Below are 11,778 nucleotides of genomic sequence, written 5' to 3'. Positions count from 1 at the left end.
AATGACAACTAAAAAAAGTATTGTGAGAGTGATAGGCTCAAAAGAGGAGGATTTCAAAAAGTGAGATGAGGTGCAGCAGAGGGACTTTTCAGGTAGAGGAATCAGTATGAATAATTTTCAAGTCGGAAAATATAGTGCCCTGTCAGGGAATATTTTTCAGTGCAGAAAGTCTTCAGGGATGACAGTAGCATTAAGACTTCTTCATATATGTCTATATCTCATCTAAGGAATTATAAATATTAGGATCAATCCTAATAGTTCATTTTATAATTGAAAAAGAAAAAAGTAGTGTCAAAGAAATGAAATTACTTATCCAAAGTTCTCGATAAAGTAGAAGAGCCAGGGTTTCAGGCTGCAGCATCTGTCCAGTGGTAGAATGAAAATGAAAGACGTTGGTGAGGACTATGGTTTATGTATTACTGTATGGCACAGCAAATGGTGTACATATGATAAGAAAGAAAGGATAGATGGAACACTTCACTCAATAAGCCCCAACTTGAAGAAAATAAAACCTGTGATTAAATAAATAAATGAAAAAATATATAGTGTGATATGGAGGAAATTAGATCAAGGAAAGAGAATAGGACATAATGAGGATGTGTGGAGAGGGATTCTGTGATGTGTGTGTGTGTGTGTGTGTGTGTGTGTGTGTGTGTGTGTGTCTCTGTGTGTGTGTGTGTGTGTGTGTGTCTGTGTGTGTCTGTGTGTGTCTGTGCCAGTACTGACATTTAAACTCAGGGGCTTGAACTTAGGGTCTTGAACTGTATTGCTCACAGCTGGCTCTACCACTGGAGTCTTACCTCCAAGTCTGGCATTTTGCTTGTTATTTTGGAGATGGAGTCTGTCAGACTTCTATACTGGAGCTGGTTTTGAACCATAAACCTCCAGGTCGTAGTCTCCTGAGTAGCAAGGATTATAGGCATGATACATCAGCACCCAGCAGGATTTTGCAATTTTAAGTAGAAGGAAAAGATTTTCCCCTTGGGATAAAAGAGATAGGAGATTCCAGTTTACCCTAGAGCCTCTTAAGACATAACACATATTTGACACAACTATGTGGCAGAGTTCTGCTCGGCCAGTAACCCTTTAACTCAGAAATTTGCCAACTTACTTTTGAGTCATTTATTTTCCTCATTTCAACATGAAGTGCTTAGATAAGTGATGAGTATTTCCTGTGGTCAGAGAGGGAGGGCACTGAGCTAGGAGCCAAACTTGAAGTAATCTTCAGACTCTTCTCTGGGTCAAGTAATAGATCATTTTTATCACATTTTTGAACAAATGACAATCAATTAACATTTCTGCATACTTAGGTGATGAGACTATCCAAAACAGCAATTAAATGTGCGATAGCAACAAAGAAATACTAGGAACAAAAATGGCTTCTGATTTGGGGTAACAATACTTGTCATTCCCTGTAGAAGCAAAGGCAAATTAGTAATCACAGTTTGTCTGTCATTTAACTTCATCTTGGGAGAGAAAAAAATTGTTAGTGAAGCTCTTCAGGAAGTAGGTGGTGGGTATCTTCAAGGACTCAGGAAACTTTATCTAGTTTTTTTCCAAATAATGATACTAGCTATTGGTCTTACTATAAGCCAAGCAATATACTAAGTGATATAGCTGTTCTGCATCTCCCTTTCAAACCATTAGGAGGTTTTATTTTGTCTTCAGAAAATAGGGGATAGAAACATTATTATCAGGACTGGGAAGGTGGCTCAGTGGTAAAGTGCTTGCCTTGCATGCATGAGGCCCTGGGTTCAATTCCTTAGCACCACATAAGCAGAAAAAGTTGGAAGTGGCACTGTGGCTCAAGTGGTAGAGCACTAGCTTTGAGCTGAAGAGCTGAGGGACAGTGCCCAGGCCCAGAGTTCAGGCCCTATAACCGACAAAAAAAAAATAAAAAAAGAAAGAAAGAAAGAAACATTATTATCTCCATCCTCCAGTGGACAAAACCAAGACTTACACAAAATGAAAAATAAAGTAGTCAAAGTATTCAAAGCTAGGCAGTGAAGTAGCATAACTCTCAGACTCCTGAATCTGTGCTCAAAACCTATTTTTCTATTTTTTGTTATATTCCCTGTGCAAGGTAACCCAAGATGAAATCCCTAATCTTCTGTGCATTCTGGGAAAATGTCACATCATCAATGTTAAGTCGAACTGGGTAGGAAGAGCTTATGTAAAAGCCAGCATCATTGATTAAAAGGAAGAAAGAAGGGAAAGGACAAAAAAAGTCAATAACAAAAATCTTGACATCACATAATCTGCCAAGATAGATCATCTGTTTAGTAAAACAATAGACTTAAGCCAGGCATCACTGACTCATGCCTGTAAACCTAGATACTCAGGAGGCTGAGATCTAAGGATCACAGTTTGAAGCCAGCCCTAGCAGGAAAGTCTGTGAGAGTCTTATTTCCAATTAACCACCAGAAAACCAGAAGTGGCACTGTGACTCAAAATGGTAGAGCGCTAGCCTTGAGTGAAAAAGCTCAGGGACAGCACTCAGGCCCTGAGTTCAAATCCCACAACTGACCAAAAAATTAAATAAGTAAAAAATAAATAAAGGGCTGGGAAGGTGGCTCAGTGGTAGAGCACTTGCCTTGCATGTATGAGGCCCTGGGTTCGATTCCTCAGTACAACATAAGCAGAAAAAAAAAAAGCTGGAAGTGGTGCTATGGCTAATGTGGTAGCCCGCTAGCCTTGAGCTATAATCCTAGCTACTTAGGAGAATGAGATCTAAGAATCAAAGCCACCCTGCACAGAAAAAGTTAATGACACTCTTATTCCAATTAGCCACTAAAGAAGTAGAGCTGTGGCTTAAGTCACAGAACACTAGCCTTCAGTGTTAAAGTGAAAGGATAGTGCACAGGCCCTGAGTTCAAGTCCTATTACTAATGCATGTGCATATGTGTGCATGCACACACACAGACACACACACACAAACACACACAAGAGACTTTCTATAAGCAACAAAATGTTGAGAAAAATTAAGCCTGTGAAATTTCTAGAACAACATGAACATAGACAATGAAGAAATATGAAACATTAACTGTTTGTTGGCAGCCAACAATACTAGAGACTCATTCATAAAATATACTAAGTCTTTAAAGAAGGGTTCATCAATATTTATTTTCAGCTATGTGTTAAAACTTGTGCTAAATACTGTCAGAAAACACACTTATATTTCATTATGTCCCAGTTTTTAGTACAAGTTCCCATTTATAAGTTTAAACATTCATGTACATGCTTAATTATATATAAGAAAAATTGCATTGTCATTAAAATTGTAAATATCTCCAAGATTTTTCTTTTTTGTTTTTTCTTTATGAAATCACACAGCCGCCTTTGAGTTCCTTGAAAGGATTCTTATCCTCAGGGATACCCTTTACTAGTGGATCCTCTCCAGATCTTTCTTCAATGTAATCCCTTACTTCTTCACAGCATTTGGATACCTTAAGAAGGAGGAGAAAGAAATGACTTACTTAGTATGAAACACAGTGCTGCAGATTCAAAAAAATTATTAATCACAATAAATTTTTCTTGTTGTCACTTTTTATAGCACTTTGTTTCTGCCAATGCTCATTGACTTCCCAGGAATAAAGCAAGAAGAGCTATCCCTGACATGTCTGCCTGGATTTCTTTACACAAAGGACACACCATGAACCACACTCTAGTTCAGGGGACCTGATCCAGAGCTTCTGCTTTCTAGCTTCTTCAAGGAAGACAGATCCAGGGATAGGAACACAGCTGGAAACACAAAGGCTTCCAGAATAAGTACTGATAAAGTCTTTTTCCTCATTCTAAAACAATGTGACTTGTAATGATAGAAGTGAATACATAATTGAAAAAGTATTAGTCCTGGATTCTCAAAAGTCTATACATGCAACTTCCCTTCAAACTCATGCACAGTGATTGATCTCTGCAGTACAAAATGGACCATGTGACTCCAAGGGATCAGGTACTTTGGCAGATTTGTTCAATGTATGTTGGGTATCTGAAACACAGCCTATACTTGATTGTTGCACAGTAAATAAACAAGGGCTGATCTGCATCATGACTCTGGTTTAGGAGCTTGCTCCCTATTCTTTGTACCATTATAGCAATGTCTTAGTGAAACACCAAGCTGTAGTTCTTCAATGGAATATGCGAATATAAATATGGGTGTGCACACACACAATTTCAATTATTTTTACTTTTTAGCACCAATTTGTTTCATTTTCAATTAATGTCTTGCAGGATAGCAACATGGAACAACTTCACTTTGGGTAGTGACTATTTTGTAAGTTATTTAGCTAATTTATTTTTACTTGAAATTTATGCCATAATATTTGTACCATAATATATATTACAATATATAATTTTACCACAATTGTTCATTATTCTATAAATAATAAGCTTATTATTTATATAATAATGTTTAATGATGACTATATTTAATAATATATTTAAAGTATTTAATATGTTATTAATGATAACATTAATAAGTATAAATATATTTGATGATAGTAATAATGTATTATTTACATTTATATTTATTATTACTTATATATTATATATGTATATTCATGTATGTATATGTATCCAAATATTTGTGGTCCTGAAAAATCATTTTTGAAATCTTTGCCCTTGACATGATAATGCTAGGGGTGGAGCCTTTGGAAGGTGATTAGGTCACAGGGCAGAGCCTTTTTGAAAGGATTAGTGTCTTTACAAAAGACTCTCCAGGGAGGCCTCTTGCCTTTTCCTCCTGGTGAGATCACAGTGAAAAGAACAGCCATTTGAGAATAAGGGAGTAAAGCCCTAGGAGGTTACAGAACTATGAGATAATACACTTATCAAAATAAATTTCTGTTGCTTGTACTATGATATAATAAACCTTGTCTAAGATAGTCTGTTATATTAACCTACATAGACTAAGACATTACATGTATATTTGTGTGCTTGTGGGCAATGTATGCATGAGGGATAGGTGTATGTGTTTATATCCACATATAAATGTCTATCTAAAATAAGAAAAACAGAGAGAGATTTTCAGTTTAATATTAAATTACTTTGCCTTCTAAAAGCAAGAAGATGTTGAAGGATGGGGAAAAAGAACAAATCCCAAAGCCAGGTCAGTTGTGATGTGTATAATATTTACCCTAAATTAAATTTCCAAGAGGAAACTGCCAGAAGAGAATAATATGTAGTGGAGCTAGGCACTGGTGGCTCACATCTCTAATCCTCAATTCAGGAGGCTGAGATCTGAGAATCATGGTTCAAAGCCAGCCTTGACAGAAAAGTCCCTGTGAGACTCTTATCTCCAATGAATCACTCAAAAACTGGAAGTGGCCTTGTGGCTTGTTGTAGAGTGCAAGCCTTAAGCACATAGGGGCTCATGGACCGCGCCCAGGCCCTGCGTGCAAGCCCCACAACCAACAAAAACAAAAACAAAATAATGTGGAGTGTAAAAATAATAAAACAACTTTTGGACATTTTAGGCAAAGAATAAAAAATAACTTTCACTCTGAAAATTGATTTTCCCCAAATTATAATGATAAAGACTTCAACTTGTCTGCTGTGTGTTACAAGCTTTTGTACTGGATTTTATTTTTATCTCTATAGTTAAACATGTTTTGCCTGTGTGGAAAGAGCAACAGGAAAATTTGAGACAATTATAAAGACAAAAGAAACTAAAAATCCTAATTTGACTAGGAGTAAGAGTTTAGAAAAGGATGAAAAGAATACAGTCTCCCTGTTTTACTGTGTTCCACTATTTCTCTTCAACCTAATGGATGTCAGTGGCATTTTCTCCTGCTCGCCTTATTTTGATGATCAAAACTACCACATCCCGCCACCCAAATTTTTCGGCCATTAATTAAAAAAAAAATATTTAGACAATATGATGTTTCGACAGCCTCAGTGTCAAGTGTGATGTAAACGAGAAGTGTTTACCTCTCATTACAAGTTGGTTACCACACATATGAATTGAGAATTTCTTTAATGGTACTGTATATTGCAGTTCCCATGCATAAAAGCCCTAAAGATCAATAGAGGGGATGCTGTGAGAAGAAAACAAAATTAATTTTATTTAAAAAATTCTTCTTTAAAAAATGCATGTCATTACTTGCAGGGGAGCTTTTGTTGTGTTTTCTTAAAATAAGGAGATCTAAAGTAGATCCAAACCTTAGTCACTGTCTACTGGATGGAAATTGCTTAAATCCTTTGTCGATTTTTGCTACCTCAAAGGCAGAGAAAACTTTTGGTAACCATTTCCAGAGCTGTGAAATATTTTCAGCAAGAATCAGTGAGATCTTGTGCCTGGCCTTATCTTTGTTTGCAGTGGAAGAATAGAACATACTCATTTGCTACTGACCCGGATAATGATGGGAAAGATATGGTCATGTTTAAAGCATGTCCACATCAAAGTATCTCATTAAATAAGGAGAAGCTTATTGATTTGAAAAGGAAAACCAAAAGGCCTATACACATTATTTTATTTTAATGCTTAGCTAAAATATGATCCCCGTCTCGTATTTCTCCCTCTTTTTCTTTTTCCTTCCCTCTTTTTAAAAACATAAACACATTTCTTAGCTTACTGGTCGCATCAAAACCAAGCAAATGGGCTAGCTTTGACTTTAGGGAAATAGTTTTCCAATCCTTTCTGAATCAAGGGATAGTTCTTTTTTTAAAAATGAATTTTCTTAACCTCTGTTGAATTTTATGTGAATAATGTATTTTTAAGTGTATTTTCCAGTAGATAGTAAAATACATAGCAAAATACATGACAAAGACCATTCCATGTTTTATAATCACGTGCTCCCACAGATGATTAAGATAAAATTCAGGAGCACAGCTACTTACCATCATCCTTTCCAAGGTTACTTCTTTCTTGAGCTGGTCCACTTCCATCTTCAGTTTGTCCTTTTCTGTCAGATCCTCAATATTAATCACTGGCATCTTTTACCTGCTGAAAAAGTAGAATGTCAATCTCTATTATATACTTGAATTGCTGGAATGTATGGAATGAAATCTTAACTAACCTTTCCCTCTCCTCTTAACTTACTCGGTAAACTGTGGCTGGTTTTATTTTAAATGTTCTGTGATAATCAAATTTTTGTCAGCTCTGTCTCTATCTCTGAGCAATTCTAGCACTGTACACTATGCTCAGGGTTTTAAAGCTTCTTCATAATCTTCATTAATATGATTATGCCAAGTAATTCGAATCTCAGCACCTGCCAGCAGCAGGAGCAGGGCAGTGACTATTTAGTTAATATATAATCTAAAAGCTCCTCCTTTCCCCTGTTATTCCCATCCTGGGTCTTTTGAGTGATGCAGACTTTTAAGTCTTCAAGTCTCATCTCCATTGTCAAAGCACTTCATCATATAAGTTATGCTATTTATGTCACCTCAAGGTCATTTTGGAGACTGCCCATAATCCCCTAAATTGCTAGAGCACTTAATCTGGTATTAAAAGAGAACTAAATACAAAGTATCATTACAAATTTATTGTGAGTAACAGACTGAAATATGAACCAATAAGATAGAGATATAATAAATAACCTTTATAATAAAAAATAACTAACATATTTCTTAGCAGTATTTCCCAACAATACCTGAAATTCATAGGTAACTGTCAGAGTACATCTAAAAATGACCAGATATAGCCAGGGGCATAGGGAGTCTGGTCTACCAATGTGAATCATAAAAGGAGAATGAACTCTTCCCTTTCCTAGTCATCTTTTTTCTCCATAGTTACATCTACAGGAAAGATGGTAACCTGTGGTACTCTATGAAATGGCCTGAGAAATACTTTATTGTAGCCCAATGGCATCACAACTTCAGTCTCTCCTTTTCTTTTCCTCTCTTTTTTCTTTCATCTTTCCAGTCCATTTTTATAAGAGAGTATTTTTATGAATATAGATATATTCAGATCACATGCTCCTACTGATAACATCAAAACTACAAATACCTACATGAAAACACTATTACCTTTATCAACAATTAATATATTTCCTGTGTTTTCATCTTCAAGTAAAATATTGTTTACCTTCTCAGACTCATAATGTCCCATTCTGCTCTTGGAAAGAGGTAGCTTAGGTATTTTTTAGGGGCAAATCTCTGCATAGATCAACACAGAAAGAGAACAGCCGATGAGTATATGCGTCCAGTGTTTCCCACGTTTTTAGTTTTTGTTATTCTGCTCTTTATTTTTTAAAATACTATGATAATTAAAAAATCTCTTCCTATTTTTTCCCATGTAGTAATGGTTTGGTATTTGAAAGACCATTTCCAATTGTATTTTTATCCATCTCAAAATGTATATATACAATTTTACAAGTATTTTTGCTGATGATTTTTACCTGTTGATACTGTCCTTTGCACAACTTTTGTCCAAGTTGGAAAATTTCACATGTCAGTAGGCTCTGATATTTCAGGGTGTGTAAAATGGCACTTGAGCCACACCTCCAGGGTGGCTATTTTTCTGGTTAAAGTCTTGTGGACTTTTCTACCCACACTGGCACATGGCTTTGAATTGTGATCCTCTGGATCTTAGCCTTTTTTTTTCTCTTGCCAGTCCTGGGACTTGAATTCAGGGCTTGGGCACTGTCCCTGAGCTTCTTTTGCTCAAAGCTAGCACTCTACCACTTGAGCCACAGCGCCACTTCCAACTTTTTCTGTTTATGTGGTACTGAGAAATTGAACCCAAGGCTTTATGTATGCTAGGTAAGCACTCTACCCCTAAGCCACATTCCCAACCCCAGGATCTTAGCCTTTTGAGCAGCTGGGATTCCAGGTGTGAGCCACCAGCATCTGGCTCCTATCATATTAGTTCAAAGAGAATGAATGCTCATCAACGCTTGTTGGTTGTGTGGCCTTGACTAATTTATCTAAAATAGATGTGCCTTCATTTCTTGGAAAATAGAACAATAGTATTATCTATATTGTAGATTTGTTTGAGAAAAAATGAAGACTACTAATGTAGATGAGGACTATATAACAATTCGATGCACAGAACAAACCTTCAGTACCTGTTAGCTGGTGTCATTCACTCCGTACCTCTGAACTTCCAGATTGTACTTTCTTCCTTAGCACTTTTGATGACATTATAAGTGCCTTCAAATTCTTTTAACCAATACATAATAGATTCTACTATTGTCTCACCTACCTCCTCCTTTTCCAATCTACAGTAGCAACAATATTGCCTATCAAGGATAGACCTGCACAACCTGGTTAAAGGGAACCAGTTTGCCTGCTATTAAGCTAGATATTAAGCTCCCATCTGGGCCCTGAAGGTGATTTGTAGTTAAAAAAATAATGGTAAGCCAATAAGGTCATTATAGAAGCATAGGTATTTTACTTCTTGGCTGAAATTTTTGGTTATAATTAGGAACCTTCCAGAACTCCAGAAACTTCATATGATACTAGACTTCTGAAACTATGTTTGTCTTGCTTTTTTAAAAAAAAAAGCTAGTATTTCTCCTGTCTCATTCTGCTTTTTCTCATTCCTTCAAGACATCTTAAAGATGAGAGCTTATCGTTTGGACAAAAGTCTGTGTCTTGGGCTCTATCTCTAGGAATTCCAAGCTAAGATGTACAGTGAGTTATTAATGCTTTCACTAAAGAGGCCATACCTTCATAATTTATATTACATTCTCATTACCAACTACTGTTCTGTGTATTGTTTGGTATATAGAAGAAAGTCAGGAAGTGGTGCCAAAGTTACTTAATTTATGTCATCAACACTTGCCTAGATATAGAAGTACTTCAAATTATTAAATATTATTTTATTAACAAGTGGTTTCTCAAGTTTAAAAATCTGTGATTGGTTTATTGAATAATTTTTAACATGAAAAACACTTCATTTTGAAGAAGTATGTTCTTAAAAGATTCTAGGAAACTTGCAAATTTGCTGACACAGATCTTTTAAGAAAACCTCTGTGAGATTTCCATAGGAAGAATGGGAATTAAAGTTTCACCCCATCAAGGACCCCCTTGACACAAAGAATACCATATGCTGTCTGCATGAAGATTCCAGATGTTCAGAGTAACATCAAAGCAAAGATTCAAAGAATTCAGGAAATTCATCTATGTTTTTTTTCAAATGAGATAAAGGTGGTCCAAAGAGCTCAAATGCCCAGTCTCACAAGGAGAGTTAGCAAATCTAAGCTTCCAACCCAAGTGTTTGTTTATTGGTCCAGTGTCTATTCCTATCCAGAATATTTCTGTGGAACTTGTATAAGAGTGGAATTTTTTCCCCATCAAACAAGTATAACAGATTTGTTTTTCCAGTTTAAGTATAAAGAATTTACAGAATTATATACAAAGACACTTCAGAATTAACCACAAATGGTACTAGATCCTCTTTTCCTTCATATTCCAAGCTTTTAGGTTGTGTTCCCTCTCTATGGAGAGTCTAAAGAGTGGCTAAATCAGATTCCAGCCCTATGACCAATCATTCCTAATGTGCTTTCAGTCAGTTTAGGGATAATACAATTAGGGAAAATCATACCCCAGTTAAGAAGTTTTGTCGTTTACCTTAAATTTCATCTTTTACTACTACCAGGAGTCCCAAGATTAAAAAAAAAGAAAAAAAGAAAAAAAAAAGGATTGGAGAGGGGAGGAGTAGGAGGTAGGGATAAGGATCACAGTTCTACCCTATTCAGACAGTAGTTTTCAGTGGGGGTGATACTGACCTCTAGGGGACACTTGAAAAAAAAAGGTTAGATTGTTTATTATGATTTTCAATTGTGGTTGTGGATGAGGAATATCAGACATTTCTCATTTATCTAAACTTTGGTACATGAAATAAACTGCCCACATACAGTATAATTGATGCGGCACTTACATAGACAAAAAACATACAGTTTTTGGAATCTTGAGCCTAACTTCATTTTGTGTAAAACATAAACTACATCTCATGTGAGATAAATTGAATTATACAATCTTAAAAATATTTTCTAAAGGAAAGTTATAGACCAGCAATTATATATTCTTTCAGAAAACAGTATCACTCACTGTATCTATCCATGAGCATGGTATATGTGTCTGTCTATATTCACTCTACATCCTTAGTAATTCAATACTTTAGAAGGATCTGACCATTTCATATACTCACAATAGATTTTCATACTGAAATCCATCATCATTGCTTATAATTTGTTATCTTTGTATTCCATAAATATAACCTAGGCACTAGCCATACTTATGGCTTTAAATAGGCCATTATGAATTTTTTTATGCAAACAGACTTGAGTTTGGTATAACTCATGGTCATAATGACCAGAAAAAGGGAGGATACACACATTGCCTTAACTTTTACTGGTCTTAAATACCAGAATAAATATTACTGGTTAAATGTAGCCAACAATAATAATTATTAAAGGATTTCTAGGACAGGGGCTAGCCAATGAACAATTAGGGTTAAGCACAGTTTAGTCAGCGAGGCAATTCATATAAAAATATGAAATATATATATATATACATATATATATATACACACACACACATATATATATCACCCCATTGAGAATTCTTGAAAAAGTTTATATTGGAAAAACATAAGATGAAAGGTAAATCTACCTAGTAACAAAAACAAGTCCTAAGGGCTATGGGCAGAAGGGAAGGGAAATACCCTTGCTATACCATGCATTAGTGTTTGTCAAAATATTTTTGGAGAATGCAACTATATAGAGTGGGCTAAATGACTCTTCATGTCTCTCAGAGTTTCCATTAAGTTTCTGCTACTATATTTTCAAATTAAAATGAGCTAGTATCATATTCAAGGGATGCCTGTTTTCTGTT

General features: G+C 35.6%; 1 protein-coding gene across 1 annotated transcript; it reads right to left on the bottom strand.

Annotated features, from left to right (window-relative positions):
* Positions 1–3,317: 3,317 nt before the first annotated feature.
* On the bottom strand, positions 3,318–7,081 carry Gngt1 (G protein subunit gamma transducin 1). The gene is made up of 3 exons (XM_069997277.1): positions 7,017–7,081; positions 6,838–6,943; positions 3,318–3,446 (listed from the first exon to the last, which is right to left on the bottom strand). The coding sequence occupies exons 2-3, from the start codon at positions 6,931–6,933 to the stop codon at positions 3,318–3,320; spliced, it is 225 nt and encodes a 74-aa protein (XP_069853378.1). The 5' UTR covers positions 6,934–6,943; positions 7,017–7,081.
* Positions 7,082–11,778: the final 4,697 nt, after the last annotated feature.

This window comes from Dipodomys merriami, unplaced genomic scaffold, assembly GCF_024711535.1.
Source record: "Dipodomys merriami isolate MVZ:Mamm:240054 unplaced genomic scaffold, mDipMer1.0.p SCAF_5, whole genome shotgun sequence".
Taxonomy (NCBI): domain Eukaryota; kingdom Metazoa; phylum Chordata; class Mammalia; order Rodentia; family Heteromyidae; genus Dipodomys; species Dipodomys merriami.
This window is presented reverse-complemented; position numbering and strand designations above follow the sequence as displayed.